Genomic DNA, 17,999 nt, shown 5'->3' with positions numbered 1-17,999 from the left:
GTATGAACAATAAATTTGACTTCAGGCCAATTCCAAGTAAGTTTCAATACCCAAAAGTAAGAACTGGTACCGTTTGATTGTACTTCAAGGGCTGATAACAGGGAAACCATAGATCTGGAGTGGTGCATTCACTCCATGCGTCATGGTTCTTTGTTCCAAATTTAGGGCCAGGACTAGGGGATCTCTTGAGGTTCCTTCTAGCCTTGTTTGGGTTTTAATTATGTCTTTTAACAAAGTTGAGGTATTTAAGGGTTTTTTTCACCTTGGTTTTGAGTAGCTCTGACCATTGCACTGTGACTTCAGTGTGGGAAATGGGGCTGCTCCTTGGACTGCCAGTGCTGCAGGAAGAGCAGAATGATGCTCTGGCTGTTATGTCACTGTCACCTCTGAGAGGGGTCCCCGGCCTCACTTAACTTTGTGTCTGTGTCAGGTTTTCTGTCATCCAGTGTACTTAGGAGGGACCCTGTTCTCTGATTGTGATAACCAGAGGTTTGTGTGTTACTGCATCTGGACTTAGTGAGTGAGCAGAGGGATTTGTTTGTCAGACTTTGTGTTACTCCAGTGGTCATAGAGTGAATTTTGGTAGCTTGAATTCGGAAATGTGCTTCAGTGCACTGAATAAAACATCAAGACAAAGAAATGTTAATAACTCATTAGTATCCTTAGCAATATGATTGAGCTTTGCTGCTTTGTTTTTGTGAATTTTAAATTTGATGCTCCTACAAATGATGTCTGTACTGTTGAAGTACAGAGTCCTTTCTCTCTTTGGAAAGGAATTAGTCAAGTTTTAAAACAGTTTTCTGAGAATTTTTTTTAATTTTTTAATGTATATGTAGGATCTTCCTCTTTGTGCTGGTGTCTCTTTTCTACTTCAGAAAAGATGGTTGTGCTACTTGAAAAGCCAAGTGGCTTTTTGTGGTATTTTACGAATACCCTGTGTATTTTCTTTGATTGAGTAAAACCTTGTAAGTTGTTTTGTGCTGTGCATTTTATTGCAGATCTCTTATCTTTAGTTCTCATTCATGTTACTCCAGGATTACAGGGATTTGCTGACACTGTTTTCAAGGATGGTCAGTAAGGATATCTTTCTAAGATTCCTACTGAGATTCCAACTTATTTGTTAAATCATAATGTGGCACCTGCTCCACATTCCAGTGGCAAGGTTTAGCATCTACACCTGGATGCAAATGTGCTCCCACATCACCAGGAGCAGCCACAGCCCCCCTTGGGAATGGGGTGCAGGCTGAGTTTGCTGAGAGTTGTCAGATGTCTGGCCGTTCTTTATGGAAATTGGGTTGTGTGATATTTATTTTAGGATTTGCCTGACTGAAAAAACAAGAGAAAAGGCAGGATCTGAGCATCAGGATGTGTGCAGAGGCCCAGGAAATCAGAGATGCTTCCTGTGGAACATGGGGTAGCTGCTGCCCTGTTGGTGCCGTGGTGTCCCCAGGGTGTTGTTGCCTGCAGGCTGTCAGGGTGGCAGGAATTCCTACAGCAGCACCTGGCAGGGGGTTGGGGTCTCCAAAATCCAGGAGGATGAAGGATCTGACTCCGCTTGCTTTTGCTTAGGCAGAGAGAATGGATGTGAGCGTCGCCCATCTGGTTGTCACTGGTCATAGGTGTGTTCTGAGAGATCCATACACGAGTTACAAACATCCTGGCATAATATTTTACACTTTTGTCACATCATTCTGTGCAAGGTCCCATCCCCATGATTCTGTCCCTGGTTCCCTTCACTTTGTGTCATACCATACCTGGTTCTGTCACACAGCTGTGTCTGAGAGGAAGCATTATTCACTCAAAATCCCACTTTGTCACAGTTTTAAGTAGTTTATTATCAGTTTTTCAGTGCACACCCTCCCAAAAAAAGAAACCACCAAGATTTGAAATTGACAATCATGCCCTGACCCCATTTTCTTTGGTATCATGTTACACCAAGACGTACCTACACACTGCTGGTTGCATGTTCTTGTAGTGTACTCGTAACTCCTAGTTGGTGTTTGCGCTTTGCTTTTGTTTTTTAAATTAACTGAGACCTACATTTTCAAACCTTAAAGAGATGTTTCAGTGGCTTTTGAGCTGCAATTTTGAAAATGTAAACCTTTTCCTTTGGCCTTGTCTTTTTGTGCCTTTGACAGTTTTTCACACACGCCTTGAAGTCAGTAGATTGTTAGCCCATAGCTTTGTCAAAGTCTGGTTACATATTAATATGTACATATTAATACATGTGCATTTTGATGAATTAAAATTGACCCAAGTGACCTTACTGCCAGTCTAGCTGCAGCATGAGATGTTAGTTTGTAAGGAATAGGGAGCAGGGAAGCTGAGACAGAAGGTAGCCCAGCATCAAATGCATCAGAGAGAAATGCAGGGAAAAGTGCCATGCCATTTGAAATGACAATTACATTGTCATTTTCATTGTGAACACTTTTAGGTTCTATATTGGCTGTGATCTTTGTACTAACTGGTATCATGGAGAATGTGTTGGAATCACAGAAAAGGAGGCTAAGAAAATGGATGTGTACATCTGTAATGAGTGTAAACGGGCACAAGAGGGCAGCAGTGAGGAGTTGTACTGTATCTGCAGAACACCTTATGATGAGTCGCAGTGAGTTCGGATAAGAACCTCTTATTCCATGTCTAGGTAGCAAAACTGCTCTGACTGTGCTTTCCTGTTCCTTGCAAAGAGTAAAAAACGAGTTATTCTGCATATATTGTATTCATTCGCAATACAAATTGCTTTCCAGTAATTGTCTCCCCCTCCCGAATGTTTCTGTTCAGTAAATGTTTAGGAAAAGTCAAGTCCCTCAGGGCAGTCAAAATGTATTGTGGTTTTTCCTTTTAACAACAAACTACTAAAACACTATGTACTTTAAATTGGGATTTGTTTTCTTTTTTATTTTATTTTCTTTAACAGGGGATGGATTAGAAAGACTAAAAGACAAATGCTGTATTTAGTGGATTTTTTTGTGCTTTAATCTGATCTGGCTGGAGAATATAATTTTACTGTGGGGGGGTATATGGTTGGTATATGATCATACATGTGTGAATTATATACATCTTTTACTGTAAGGCTTTGTGTCATAGAATACTCCCTCTGTATTCAGTTACAAGGCTGAAGCTTCCATATGAAAAGTGCTTGTATGGAGTGAAACAAGCCCTAGTTGTAGTCCAGTTTGTGCAAAATGCATCTTGAATTGGTTTGGATACTGGCTGGGTGAGGCTTCTGGCTTTACACTGTTCCTTTCATCTCTAAAGCAGAGGAATTATTTTTGAAATCTTGATTGCTTGAAAGTATAAAATTTAGGAACATGTTTTGAAGTGGTCTGTAAATACAAAATCAGTTGGAGTAGAATTTGTCACTCTGAAATCTGGCGTTACTGTTGTCTTTAATCATGCCAAGTATCTGCTTGTGTGCAGGGGATGGCAGGTTTATGTGGTTAAATGTAAGCTGGATTTGAGCTAGATGAAGGCTCTGACTCTTGGTTTGGCTCTTGCAGATTTTACATTGGCTGTGACCGGTGTCAGAACTGGTACCACGGGCGCTGCGTGGGCATCCTGCAGAGCGAGGCCGATCTCATCGATGAGTACGTGTGCCCCCAGTGCCAGTCCACAGAGGATGCCATGACTGTGCTCAGCCCCCTCACTGATAAAGACTATGAAGGCTTGAGGAGGGTCCTGCGCTCCTTGCAGGTGAGGATGAGGATGGCAGCACCAGGGAGTGTGACAGACCAGTGGGTCTGGCAGGAAGAGGGGATTTCTCCTTATTAGCTCTGAAATTTGGGGAATAGCAAAGCTGTGCCAGCTGCAAACCTGCTTGGTGTTACTGTGCTGAGGAGTATTTACAATAATTAGTAAATCACTGCTCCTGGGTGGGTGAAACTAAACAATCCCTTCATTGAAGGGCTTTTAAAGGAAGCAGATTTAGAATCCCAAAATGGAGAGTGGGAGCCCAGCTGCACAGGGTATGGAAGGTGCAGTGTTCTGTTCTCAGATCAGTTTGCTGTGGGTTGTTATCCACACTTCCTTACTTTGATTGAGTGTTACCAGATTTCAGGAGAGTTCTCACAGGGGAACATCAGCATGTAAATGATGGCATCCTCATAATAAGAATTATGAACACTGTCTGATATTTCTGGTTTGTCTGTCACTCCCAAATAGGCTTTTCTGCTACAACTATAAGGAATTTTTACGAATTCTGGTAAAATCCTTTAAATTATGATAACAGAAATCCTGTAAGTAATATTTTGCATTGCCTGTATTTCACATACATTTATAAAAGTGTATTAATTTCAGGGTACTTGAAAGCGCTCTCAGTAAATTCATGCCATACTTTTCCATGCAGCCTGTTCAGCACAGTATCCTGTTATGTCTGAATTTCAGTTTCCTGTTTTGAAGCCCAGCTACTGGGTCACTGACATTTAAAACTTTACCCAATCATCAGATGAGAACTGGTTCCTTTTCCTTTCCTTCTTCCTGAAATTCAACTCCAGACCCCAACAGATAAAAGGATGACAATATTTACCTATTAATAGTGCGTAATTTAACTTAATTGTATGTTTTCATTCTCTCCTGTTTCCTTGCCAGGCTCACAAGATGGCATGGCCATTCCTAGAACCAGTAGATCCCAACGATGCCCCAGATTATTATGGTGTCATCAAAGAACCAATGGGTAAGTGTTGATGAGAGCAGCCTCAGTGAGTGGGTTTGGCCTTTGGAATAGCAAGTTATTCATTTAATAATAATTCATTTCCTGCTGACCACTTCCAGCCATATTTTCCAAAATACCCAGGTTAGGCAGGTGAAACACTGTGATTCTCACTGATACATTCAGAAGTTCCTGAGGGCTGTTTTATCTGCTCTTAGGCTGACTCCTCCACCCTAAATGCTGCCAGTCTTACAGATGAAAGTGGAAGTCAGTGCAGCAGTAGCATAGAATTCATGGCTTTAAATTTCTGTATTCTAAGAGGACTATTTTTTTCTGTCTTTGTAATGAGCTCCTCCTCCAAAGGTTGGGATGTGTAATCCAGAGGCTGAGGAGGAGGTGATGCTGTGGAAGTGTGACAAGCACCTTAAGATGGAGTTCAAAATTATCTTCCTCTGACTTGATAGTATAGTAAATTTTGTATTATGTGTAATTTTTCCTTAAAGCTGCAGGGAAAAAAAGGATTCAGATGTTGTGAATGTGGGCAAAGTGGAAGGGGAGATGCTGCAGCTTTCCAGTGCTTTACTTTGATCTTCTTAGAGCTCACCAGTTAAAACTGGATAAGCACTTGCATGTGAAACCTCCTAGGAAAATCTACCTCCTGACAGAAATGGTGTTGGGAATGTTATTTCTTTCCTTACAGTATTGAACCAATACCTTTCCAGATCTCCAAATGAGAGCCAGTGTGTCATTTGAGCTTTCTCACCTACTCTTTACTCATCCTAGAAAAGGAAAGTTCAGTTTAGTATCTTGGCAAAATGTTTTGGTATTTTGACTGAAAATAATATTTTGTTTAGGAATTGTGTCCTTTTCCTGTTCCAAAGTTTTGGACTGTGCTGTTATGATAATGCTGAACAACTCTTATTTCATGATGGATGGGTTAAAGTTTATAAGGAAAGCTCAAATAACAGAATTATTGATGGAGTATACAAAAGTGCATTTAGCCCTTTCTGACTTAAATAAGGGGAGAAGACATTGGTAATACAAGTAAATCTGACTAAAATACACCAGGTAATGCAGATCTATCTGCAGTTGTTTGCACACATTCTGGCAGCACTGGCATTTCAAAATAAGCACCTCAAGGCATTTTCCAAGGGCAGATAGTTGTTTTTCTGGCTAAAAGTGCCACTAGACACTTACTCAGCTATATTTATATTTGACAAGTTTTGTTCCTCTCCCTGTTTTTAATTGATATTTGCATTAGAACAGGACAATTACTACTCACATCACCATTTCTGTCTCCTTGATGTGTCTGGTCAGTAAGGATGAGAGCTCTGGCATTTTGCATGACCTTGCACTTGAAATCTTTCATCTGTGCCGTGTGTAATGTGCACATGCCCACGAGAATTGATTGCTCAAAGCAAGGCGGGAATTCAAAGAATAATCAGTAGGTGATGGCTGTTTCATGTACATCCTCATTCTCTGACCTTCTCCCTTCATTTCTTCACAAAAAGTGGGAGCTCCTTGCAAAGGTTTTCCCTGGTCATGGCGATTCTTGCATTTTATTGAATTTACCTGCACACAACATATTCATGCCTAAGGGTCTCTTCTGAGGGAGAGCTGCTGCTGTCACCAGTCACAACCAGAATTCCTGGGAAAGCCTCTAATCTGGATAATGCCTTGTTTCCCACAGTCTTGACAACGTAGATTTCTGTTTAGGATGAAAGTCTCTCATTTAAATAATCTTTGGTTTCTTTAAAGACCTTGCTACCATGGAAGAAAGAATCCTGAAACGTTACTACAAAAAGGTGACGGAGTTTGTGGCAGACATGACCAAAATTTTTGATAACTGCCGTTACTACAATCCCAGTGACTCCCCTTTCTACCAGTGTGCAGAAGTTCTCGAGTCTTTCTTTGTACAGAAACTAAAAGGATTTAAAGCAAGCAGGTAAGCTGGAGTGTTCCTAACCACAGGTGTTGTGTTGGCCCCTGAAATCTCCTTTCTAAGCTTATCTTGTATTTGCACAGGGATTTGCTGCTCCATGTGCTTTCCTGGAGAATTTGGTCAAAATTAAGGCTTAAATATGATTTCATGAAGGCTACTTTGGAATGTTTATTCAAAAGGAACTGTTAAAAATTTGGGTGGGATCATAAATTTGCAAAATTTGAGTGATACTTCAACTCGTTGCTGCAGAAAACTTAATTTCTGATCAGGGCAAATGCTGTGCCCAAGTTGTGCTGATGTTCTACTCTGCAGTAAATACTTCTCATGCTAGTAAGAGACAATCCTGCTGTGAAGCTTATAATCCAATGAAAGAAATTAAATTACTTCAGTATTTCAGTGTTACTCCTTCTCTCCTCTTTTTATCATTTACCACCTTTGAAACAGTGGAGTAAGTGAGGTTTAAAGTAGGGTATGGAAAATGAAACATAATTCAAAATGTACCTTTCAAAATTAAGCTTTTAATTTTTTTTTCTGAAGAAGGGCTGATACAGTGTTTCCCTTATGTAGACATTCCTGAAAAAGAATATCCATTTTTCTTTCCAGTTCAATACTGTAATAATGATTTTTGTCAGGTAGTTTTCAACCCATGTTTGTGTCACTGCCATTAGCTGGGTCCCCAGCACTCCCTGTGCTTGCACACTAATTTCACTGCTGCATCTTTTTTGTTCTTGTTTTTCATTTATACCATCCATCTTCTTTCTTTTCTTGCAGATTGTGATATCTTTAGTCTGAACTTTTTAACTGGAATCAGAACTGGATGTTGGGGTCACTTTCTTTTATTGTACAATCCAATGACATTAAACTGCCCTAAAAATCCAGATCATTTGCCTAAAAAGTAAATGTTATTTCTGTTGCCAGCAGTCACACTGGTGAACATAACTGTATTAACAAAAAAATTGTTCCGTTCCCCAAATACTGTATTGAGAAAAATGAAAAATTCATCGTGGAAACCTTGTATTTTATTGTTTTAGTTTAAGTCACTAATAAATCTGTGAATGTCAAAGAGGAGTTTTGCTGAACTCTGCTTAGAAAAATGTGATTTTAACATGCCTGTTCAGTTTTTTTTCCTATTAAGTTAATCCAAAGACTCATTGAATAAATTTAAGCAAAGTAGACCTCATTATAAATATTATAAACTAAAAATGTCTTTTTTCTTTTGTTTTGATGGACTACTATTATGTAAATATGAGTAAAACTGATTTCAGGCATTTTGGAATATCCCAGTGACACACTGCATTTTCCAAGTACTGAAATATTTGTATTCTGGAGGAGAAAATGGGCTTAAAATTCAGAGCAAGAATTATTATTTTTTCTGAAGGGGAAAAAAATAAATGAAAGCAACATGGTGGTAATTCCCTTATTGTGATTTATTTTTGGCTACACCTTGCAACAACTGTGTTCTCCAAACTGAAGGGTGCTTAATTCTTCACTTTCTTCTGTATTCTGCAGGTCCCATAACAACAAACTGCAGTCTACAGCTTCTTAGAGTTCAGCGTGTTAACCAAACACACAAGCAAGGATCTGGTTGTCTGACAATTTTTAATTAAGGAGCCAGATGTTTTTAGTCAGGTTATCCTGACAAGACTCGATGTAAACTGCGTTTTTATTGGTCACAACAGTCAAATTATATTCTTGGCTTATTTTGTCCAAAGGACAAAGAAATAAAAATCAGCAGCACCACTTTCTTGTCAAGATCAAATTGTTGTACTATTGTGGCAGAAGCAGGAAAACTTTGTTTTGTTGAAGGAGAGAGAAAAAGAGAGCAAGAAAAAAGATACAGTAAATGGGGTCACGTTTAACTCCATGGAAATGCCACGTCTGTTCTTCAGTGAAGAAGCTGGTTTAAAGTCCACACAGAAAACTTTGACTGTATTTATTTATTGTTGCAAAAAAGACGCTTTTTTATTGCTGCCCTCATTTGTCAGCTAATTATTTTTTCTTATAAAATCCAGCCCTGGTTCCATGTAATCCATTCTGTATCTTAACATGATTCCTGTAGGTAAAAGTACAAGAAGACCTCTAGATGTCTTTTCTTTCTATGAAAGGAGCTGCTATGTACACATGTGCACACACACAGGACTGGGAATCAACAAGGAGTTTATCATTCATGGTAGATAAAAACAAGCTTGCATACAATTTGGGCTGAGTGGTCATGGACTACAGACTCTGTTGCCTTGAATATAACAAACAGTACAATTTGTCATTTACTCTGCACCAGACTGAACTGAGTAAAATCTATTTGAAGGTATCTTGTTTGTAAACATTTGTCAGATTCTAATTTTTTTTTCTTTTGTATTAAAATTCAAAATATGGATGTATATGAAACAAAATAAATGGAGATCATTGTTCTCCCCACAGCAGTAGGTGTGTTTGAGTGTGCGCTGCCACGTGTGTGAGACACTCTGGGGATCTGTGCAGGGATTGCCAGGAGCAGGGGTGGGAATGGCCAAGGAGTGGGACCCATCCCCATCAGACATTGCCACAGGGTGCCTGAAGAAGGACTGTCCAGGAGGGACAGGGCAGGAGCTGTTTGTGATTCCAGCCCTGTTACCCTGGTCACATTCCCACAGGGTGCCGGATGGACTGTCCAGCTGGGCCAGGGCAGGAGCTGTTTGTGGTTCCAGCCCTGACTGTCCAGCTGGGCCAGGGCAGGAGCTGTTTGTGGTTCCAGCCCTGACTGTCCAGCTGGGCCAGGGCAGGAGCTGTTTGTGGTTCCAGCCCTGACTGTCCAGCTGGGCCAGGGCAGGAGATGTTTGTGATTCCAGCCCTGACTGTCCAGCTGGGCCAGGGCAGGAGCTGTTGGTGAGGTTTTCCTGCCCACTGGAGCTCCGTGACCTTTTCCAGGTGCTCTGGGATTGTGGAGCACCACCTGTAATTGTGTCCCCGGGGGGCTCCTGGGCTGCCCTGAGGGGTGAACTGGAGCCCAAGAAAGTGCAAACTGCAGATGAGGAGGCTTTTCCTTCCCTGTGTGTGACTGACTTGCTCTGGTACCTGTCTGTAGTTCCCAGCCCTGGGTTCTCTGCAGCTCCTCACCCACCTGACCAGCTTTTGCACTAACTCACAGTCAACTTCTGTTCTACAGTGGTTTCGGATTTACCTGATTTATGGATAAGCTCCTTTTGGGTTTAACCTCACAACTTGCTATGCAAGAACCTCCTCTGTTATTTTTCTTAAAAAAGATGTTGCTACTGACCACCCTTTCTTACACTTCCAGCTCAGGTGTTCAGGTTCTTCTGGGGGGATTTTGTCTACTAAAAACCCATGTGTTTTTGTACATACAAATGTTGTCATTTAACCAATCTGTGAAAATTACTAATTGTTCAGTGTGGAAACAATAATCCATTTATGCTTCTGAAAGTCAAAGAAGAGTAGTTGCATTTAGGTTATGTTGTCCTTTGACATTTAAAAAAAATGCTGCATATTGTAAGCATTGTGTTTTAATGGGACAAGGAAAAATCTCACCTTTAACAGCACTGGGACATATCCTGCATCTCACCCCAACTTCTCAGCATTTCTGTACTATTTATTCATACTTAACTCCATACTGACATGGTTTAAACCTTTCCTACCTGTAGGCAATAGATTGCTGTTTTTAACAAATTGTGGCAAACTGAAGAGTACTTTTTTGTACCTTATAGGACACATCATCCTAGACAAATAAAGTAATGTGTTTGACATGGATTTGGTGGTGTTTCTAGTGAAACATTGATAATGTTCTTGGATATAGGTCTCGGCTTCGCCAGATCATATGTAACTGAACCAGGCTGATTAGGGAAATAACCCATCCATGCAATTTAAACCTGCTGATTAATCACCCAACCCAAACCATACTGTGATTCCATGAGAGCCTGTTTCAATGTGTTCAGTGTCCATTGGGCAGGTCAAGGTACTTCTCTGGATTTGCTAGTGGTGATGTTTTATAGTTAAATGGTGTTACAGAAAATAAATCACTTGTAATTAATCCCCACCTGCCATCAAGCATAAAGTTCATAAGATTTGTGATCTCTGCTCAGTCCTTGTCTTCTTTGTATTTTCTAAATTATTGCAACAGTTGTTTTGAAATGGTCATATGTTGTAAGATATTGATAATGTGAGCTGTGCCAGGTTGATTTTCTTTTCTGTCTCCTTAATTTTGAAGTAATTATCCTCAATCTCAGTTTAGTTCATGCAGAAGTTAATGGAGATTTAAAGTACAGTAAGTTGGGCTTACCCAAAAGCCTTGAGTAAACTCCTGGACAGATGGGATGAGAACAGTTATTCCCTTACACCCAGATTTCTGTGTGGTGGCAGCAGAATTTTCCATTCTTATCCTGCTGGAAATTACTGACTGTGAGGTACCAGAATTACCATGGCAGCTGTTGAATGTGAGTGCCATCCCATTCCCAGTGTGGTTATTGCTGGGAGGGGTTTGGAATAGCAAGCGCAAGACTGGAAATCCTCTCGATCTGGGAATTGTTGTTCAGGAGGTGTGTTTAGGATGTGATGAGCCTGGTGACAACAGTCCTGCTCCAGCCCTGTCTCAGTGGGGCTGTGACACACAGGGGTTTGTTGCTCAGCTTCTGTGGAAACATTTTAAGGAGGGGCCTTCCAGTCAAGAAGGGAAAGGTAAGAGGTAACTTGGTAACACAGGAAGAGCTCATGGGGTAAATCACTTTCCAGGCTCCCAGAGCAACATCTGTGTGTTTTGTGTCAGTTATGGGCACTGAACTCAGGCTTGGGGTGTCCTTAGCTCTGTGTTTGTCCCTTCCCAGAGACAGCCCCAGGGAGGCACAGGCTGGGTTTGTGCCCACACTTCCCTGGGCTGCAGCAGAATAACAGGAATGGGGCTCAGGACTGCTCTGGGGAGGGATGCCTGGAGGAGTTGCTGCTTAGTCCTGGACTTCCCCTGAAAATAGAAACAAAGAAACTCAAGATGCACATGTAACCCTTCCTCCTTCTGTCCTCCCAGTCACTCCAGAGCTTTGATTCATTGCCAGAACAGTCCTTCTGCCAAATCAAAACCCCCTCAGATTTTCTCAGGAAAATTCCATCAATCCATGCTGTGCTCCATGCAAAGTCTTTCACATACCAAAAGTGAGACATGGTATTTTTTAGGTAGACTCATGCTGTGAGTAAATTTCTATCCAGTAAGAGCCTTTTGGGTCCCAAATAGGGGATGTTTGCTCTTGGTATTTGGCTCCATGTCAAGAAATACTTGATGCAGCATAGCCTGTCCCCTCCCCTGCTCCATGGCTTTCCAGTGACACCAAATGAAGCTGCAGAGGTGTGTGACAAGTACAGGGTGTCAGAACTACCTTGTTTCAAAACAGAAAATGCTTCTATAGAAGCCACTGCTTCCTGTGGCAGCTGACATCATATTGCTGAGTATGGGGGTTTTAAGCTGTGGTCAATTTTTTACATTTCTTAATATAAATATGTATCAAATCCTCAGCCAGCTTGTCACACAATGCTGCCTTTGTGCAACATCATTACATGAGTTTTTTGGGTCTTCAGAACCCAGGAGACAGTGAAAGCAGAACCTCATGAGCATTTTATTAGTTTTTTTTTACAGACTTATTATTTGCAAATACTGACTGGGAACAACATCTCAATTTCACCACACTAAAGGTAATAAAATATTGTCTTTTTGATTTAAAAAGTAACTTTACTCTTGTGCAAGTACGAGCTTGGCAATATTTCTCCTGGGGAATGGCATTCAGCACAGCTCTGGGACGAAGTGCCCTGGCACACCCAGTTTGTGCAGCCCATGCTCATTTTGCATTCCCTGCACCATCACTTGAAAATGCAACTGGGCATTTGTGTTTTGCAGTTCTTGATTTGCTTTCAGTCAGTGTTCATAAAATCAAATTATTACACTCTATTCTGTATGCTTTGTGTGAACATCCAGCTCTGCTGAAGAATGGTGTAATTTTCAGAAATACCATGGACACGGTTGAGGAGACAAAAATAATACAAATGGTACTCACTGGTGTTGGTTTCTCTGAAATCAAATGCATTGGGCAGAACTGTGAAAGCACAGTGAACATCCTGTGTAGATAAAGCTGTGGTATCATCTAATGTGTTCAAGGTGAAAGGTTCAAAGTGCAGTTGTTGTGTACTGAGGACGAAACTGCCAGAATTCTGCATTACAGTTACTACAGATTATTCGGGGCACTCTGCAGCAGGGGAAGCAACAAAAACCTGTGGCTCTGAAAGCAGCTGGAGCAAATTCCCGGCCGGTTAACATTCCCTAGAGTGCCTTCTGTGCTGAGCCTCGCCAGGGGTGCCTGCCCGAGGCATCCGGTGTTTGCTGAAGCACAGAAGCAGCTGCTGGACTGCGGCTCCAGGCGGGAGCGCTGCCCACGGCCGGGTGCGCTCCGAGGGTGGATCCCGCTGCTCCCACGTCCTGGACGGAGCCCCGGAGCCTTAAGGACACTTGGAGCGCGCTGCCCTCACCCTGAGATCCCTTTTCCTGTTGAATCTCCTCACGTAGCCGCTGCCGCTCCCGACCCAGCCGTCCCCCGGGCGCAGCCGCCCGCGCAGGGCCGGCAGCAGCCAGGCGGGCACCTGGCGGCGCTTGTGGTGGATGTGCCCCATCACGATGTACCGGCTGCCTGCAACGACAGGAACGGAACAAACACGGAGTGAGTGGGGGTCACTCCGAGGGCACCAGCGGTGGGAACAGACAACCGTGTTGTTGTTCTTCACAACGTCAAGTTGTGCCTGTGGAAACATCCTGGACACGGGCCTTCCACTGCAGCACCCTGAGCTCTGCTGGGACCTGGGACTGGGGCTGGCATGGAAACGATGATTTACTCTTGGGGGAAATGCTGGTATTTGACAAACTTGCATTTAAAAGTGTTATAGATGGATAATAAGATGATTGGCTCTCACAGTTAAGGGATGACTATTGTGTGAATATTAAGAAAAGTTTTGGTGCTCTGTAGTTATGTTACTGTAGTTTAGATGTCCTCTGTTCTCCCCATGGTTCCCTTTCCCCCCTGTGTTGTTGCCATCAGACAGCCAGGGCTGTCCAGGACAGGTACAAAGAAGGCTGCACATGTCCCTTGCATGGGGCAGGTGGGAATGAAAAAGCTTGGTGCTTAGGGGGTGCAGCAACACCTGACCTCCAATCCAGTTACAAGAAACCAGTCTCCACTGATAAATGGCACAGAAGAGCTGACTGACAGACTTTAGGAGGGGCCAGGGCTGGCTGATGCAACCCCCAGGGGTATAAAAGACTGAGCAGCCATCTTGAAGATGAACCAGCCATGTGGTATCCATGAGAGGCAGTTCCCAGTGCTGCAAATTTTTCCTTATATAGTCCTTTTGTTGTATTTTTGTCAAGGTTTAATAAACCTTTTTAAATTTTCAAAGTGAGCAGTTGTTTCTCACAAAAGGAAAACTGAAAAACACCAGCTTAAGCTCTTGCTTGTATTGTTTTAGGAACCCATCATTTGCCATCATTTTGGAACTGGACAGAATTAAGAAAGGGCTATGCTGGTACCTGACTTCTTCATGCAGTTGGTTCTCTTGTGAAAGTTTTGAGCAACTGGGATGGAAAAAAGGCCTCAACTTTGAGTAAATACTTTTCTTCCAAATTTTCCCAATAACCCAGGCTAAGCCTATTAAAGTAGGGCAGACTGAGATTGCAGTGCATGCAGAGGAATAGCAGAATGGATTTAGCTGGAATGATTTACCAAGTTTAAAGTCTGGACATGGTTTACTGCAGTTGAAAGTATCCACAACCAAGATGTGAACTCGGAAGAAGGCGGCGTCAGGAGTGACATAGAGGCGGCCCATCCTGTACAATCCATCACTGTCCACCAGCAGGGTGATCCACTGCACTCCATGGCCCAGGCTCTCCAGGTTATAAACAATTCCATTCACTGCTGGTTTAAGGGAGAGGGGAAAATAGGATCAGATTTTATATCGTGGCAATTTTCAGGGTATGTGTGAAGGCTGTAATTTGAAATGCTGTAAAGGAAGTGTCAGCAGGAATCCTTTGGCTTGGGAGTGGGCAGCAGGAATTGCTTCAAATAATCACATTTGGTGAGGTCACTGCCTGAAGTTTTGCTGCTTGGCAAAACTTGTGCTTTACAGGTTTGAGATGTTTCTTAGTGAAGAAAGCAATGGGTTTAGTACCATTTTCTATCCTGATATATAAAAAGTGTGCAAATTTACCTAACAAAGTAAAATTTTCAAATTTAAAATTTCCCAACGAAGTACAAAGCCAAGCTGGTAATGAAACACTTTGGCTTTTGAAATAAAAGGCCTTTGTCATACCAAGAGACAGGGGCACAAGTAGGTTGTGTTGGGAGCTCAGACAATCACTTCATGCTGCTCTCCCAGTTTCTGGCTCTGGCAAGTGCTGAGCTGAGTGCAGGGCTGGGAAAACAGCTCTGTGTCAGTGGGGCTACTGCACCTGGTGTTACACCTGCCTCAGGGGGAGAGCTCTGATCCAGTCATTTATTCTTTTATCTGCACTGTAAATATAAAGAAAGGAAAAGCTCTCTCTGATGGCTGCTGTGGAACCTTGGCTCGTCTGTTGCTCAGACTTTTTCCTACCTGTCCTTTCAATTTAGGAGCAGAGCTGTTTGTTAAGGGCTAAAACACACAGAGGTCGGGTTGCTGTGAAGCCCATGTTGGACAGGAATGTGTGAGAGTGGTAAAAACCAAAGCAGGACAGCATTTGTAGAAAGCACTTCCTGGCTTCTCCATTTAGAGAAAACAGATGTCTCCTAACGTGTTTATGTTCTACAAATGGAAACATCTGTTACCACTGGGCTTGTATTTTCCTTATCTCTTAAAATACTGTGAGAAAAAGTTGGTATCTGTTTCACAACTCTGTAAGCACAAGGCAGGGTTTCAGTCAGAAAATGCTTGTCCTTAAACAAAGTCTACAAAAATACCAGGCTGTTTCCTGCCACCTTTAGTTACATCAGTGTGAACACAAGGACTAAAGACACTGAATCCTAAGGAACTTCAAGAAGAAGCCTCTCTAGAGAGAGGATCACAGCCTTCTTTCTGTTTGGTTCACTATTTTATTTTAATTTCAAATTTCAATCTCCAAAATCAAACTTGCTCTAAATGGTAAGAGATAAATAACACAGCTGTAATGTTTAATCTGAGAGTATCTAAAACAATTGGTCTTTTCAGTTGACCAGTCCCAAGGACACTGTTCCTCCAGAGGAAACAGAAAAAAGGGCAGAACTAGCCCAAGGTAGGGAAAGGGTAATGTAAGTATGTTTATGAAGAGCTGTGATGGGTCCTTTTTGAATACTTGGTAATTATTGAACATACTTACCATATCTTAATCACAGTATTTTAAAAGTAGCAGTGCAGTATCAGTGACAAGTGGACAGAAGGTGCTCTGTCCCTGTGGGTTGAGGGGGACAGCACCTACCGAACTCGCTGGCACAGAAAGCCTCCCCTTCATCCCGCTCCTTCCTGCACTCGCTCTGACACAGCTTCTCCTTGTCACCGTCTGCAAGAGGAGCACAGCCTGAGGGACAGCCGGGGCCCTTGGGGGATCTGTCCCCACACTGTGTCCCAGCTTTGGGCAGCTGTGGGCAGCCTGTCCCGCCATGGGCAGCCTGTCCAGCTCCAGACAGCGTGTCCTGCTCTGTGCAGCCTGTCCCACTGTGGGCAGTCTCTCCCGCTGTGGGCAGCTCTGGGCAGCCTGTCCCAGTCCGGGCAGCCTGTCCCACTCGCTCTGGGCAGTCTGTCCCACTGTGGGCAGCCTGTCCTGCTCTGTGCAGCCTGTCCCAGTCCGGGCAGCCTGTCCCTCACCTGTCCCGCTCTATGCAGCCTGTCCCGCTGTGGGCAGCCTGTCCCTCTGTGCTAAGCCTGTCCCATTCTGTGCAGTCTGTCCCGTTGTGAGCAGCCTGTCCCTCATCTGTCCCGCTGTGCTAAGCCTGTCTCTCACCTGTCCCCAGCACACCCCAGTGCCTCGGGCTGGGCTCCCAGCGGTTCGTGACCCACGAGGCTTTGGGGATCCTCCCAGATGGGTCGGGCTCTTTGTAGGCCATTCCCTTCCCCGCTCGGTTGAAGTGGTGCAGCGTGTCAGGATCACTGGGCTCCCCCGTTCCAGAGTCCGGGAAAGGATGGGTTTCCAGCAGGGCCATGGCCTTAGGGCGGGGAGGGGCTCGCAGGGCCCCCAGGCTGTTGGCAGCCCAGGCCCGCCGCCGCTCCGGGTGCGGCCTGTTGGCCCGGCCGGGAGCAGCCCCCGGGGCCCGGAGCCCTCCGAGCTGCCCCAGGTGCTTCCTCGGCCCTGTGCTGTTCTCCAGGGAAGGCTCCGCGCGTTTCCTCTTGTCGGGGGTGAGGGAGGGGATGCCCGGGGGCCCGGGGGGCATTCCCGGGAGCCGCCCTTCCCTGGCGTTCCCGCTGGCACTGCCCGTGCCCCGCGCTGGCTCCTTCACCTGAACCTCAGCTGCTGCACTGAAAACATCTTTGCTCAGAGCCTGGCCAGGTTTCTCAGCATAGAGCAGGGATCCTACAGGCAAAAAAAGAGAGGGGAAATCAGTGTTTTAAGTCTTTTATTTCAGATGTTTCAGAATGAGAAGATTTGAGGCTCAAATCCTAAGTGAGGCCTTCAACAATAAGATATAAAACTAATAAATAGCTCAATGGATGAAGCACAGTAGAGCTCCTCATTCCTTCACTCAGATATTGAAGGTCCAGTACAGGGAATGCAGCTGTGTGAACAAAACAGGAGATTTGCATTTTTACTTTATTATTGTTGCAAATTAAAAACAAACCCTTTTCTCAAACCCCTGAATCTCCAGGGAGCATCTGAGGAAACAAGGTTCACGTTGCCATTTGGGATGCTTGTTTAAGAGACCATGACAGCAGAACTCTTTGGTTTTCCCATCCATGGGATGCCTGTTGACAATGTCATCCAGACTCTTCAGCAGCTTTGGGTGCTACTGGAAAGGTTTTTATCCACAGTTTTGGATCTCTGACTTGAGCATATAGTAGCAGTAATTAGGCTAGTGCTGCTGAGTAAGGATTATTTCAAGGCTTTGCTTAATTTGAGAGGACATTTGAAAAAGAGAGGAAGTGTCTGGAAATAATAAGTGTCAGGGAAAAAATAACTTAATGGCACTGTTCACACAAGCTGGGCAATCACCTACACTTCCATTTATACCTTCACCTTGATCCTTTGAACCTCACAAAGAAAAACAACCAAAATGTTTAGCCAGGCAGGAGAGAAATTTCCCCTGGCACTCTATTTTCCTTTTCCTTTAGACCTTCCCTGCAGGCTTGGAGCGAGCCAGCAGAGTTTTCACACAGCTCACCCACACACAGCCTCTGTCTGGTGCTCACGGCCGTGGTTATCCTGTGTAGGAGGCTGATCCCAGCTCCTTG

General features: G+C 43.6%; 2 protein-coding genes across 2 annotated transcripts in view; one reads left to right on the top strand and one right to left on the bottom strand.

Moving 5' to 3' along the window:
- BPTF (bromodomain PHD finger transcription factor) overlaps positions 1–9,007 on the top strand; it is a 53,548-nt gene extending 44,541 nt beyond the window's left edge. The window contains 5 exon segments of the mRNA XM_030962235.1: positions 2,435–2,608; positions 3,501–3,693; positions 4,588–4,672; positions 6,407–6,593; positions 8,100–9,007. Coding sequence (XP_030818095.1) covers positions 2,435–2,608; positions 3,501–3,693; positions 4,588–4,672; positions 6,407–6,593; positions 8,100–8,136 — 676 coding nt within the window. The 3' untranslated portion in view covers positions 8,137–9,007.
- A 3,329-nt stretch (positions 9,008–12,336) lies between these two features.
- On the bottom strand, positions 12,337–16,853 carry C18H17orf58 (chromosome 18 C17orf58 homolog). The gene is made up of 4 exons (XM_030962265.1): positions 16,558–16,853; positions 16,036–16,116; positions 14,330–14,521; positions 12,337–13,243 (listed from the first exon to the last, which is right to left on the bottom strand). The coding sequence occupies exons 1-4, from the start codon at positions 16,754–16,756 to the stop codon at positions 13,056–13,058; spliced, it is 660 nt and encodes a 219-aa protein (XP_030818125.1). The 5' UTR covers positions 16,757–16,853; the 3' UTR covers positions 12,337–13,055.
- Between the last annotated feature and the right edge of the window lie 1,146 nt (positions 16,854–17,999).

This window comes from Camarhynchus parvulus, chromosome 18, assembly GCF_901933205.1.
Source record: "Camarhynchus parvulus chromosome 18, STF_HiC, whole genome shotgun sequence".
NCBI classification, from domain to species: domain Eukaryota; kingdom Metazoa; phylum Chordata; class Aves; order Passeriformes; family Thraupidae; genus Camarhynchus; species Camarhynchus parvulus.
The sequence above is the reverse complement of the archived record's forward strand: the minus strand, read 5'-3'. Positions and strand labels throughout refer to the sequence as shown.

Bases quoted from the DNA above. Each gene is read 5' to 3' on its own strand.
- C18H17orf58 (XM_030962265.1), bottom strand. From the start codon at position 16,756: ATGGCCCTGCTGGAAACCCATCCTTTCCCGGACTCTGGAACGGGGGAG. The intron at 16,117-16,557 runs GTGAGAGACAGG...CTCCTCTTGCAG, and splicing joins CTGGGGTGTGCTGGGGACAG to ACGGTGACAAGGAGAAGCTG. The intron at 14,522-16,035 runs GTAGGTGCTGTC...CCCTTAAACCAG, and splicing joins TTTCTGTGCCAGCGAGTTCG to CAGTGAATGGAATTGTTTAT.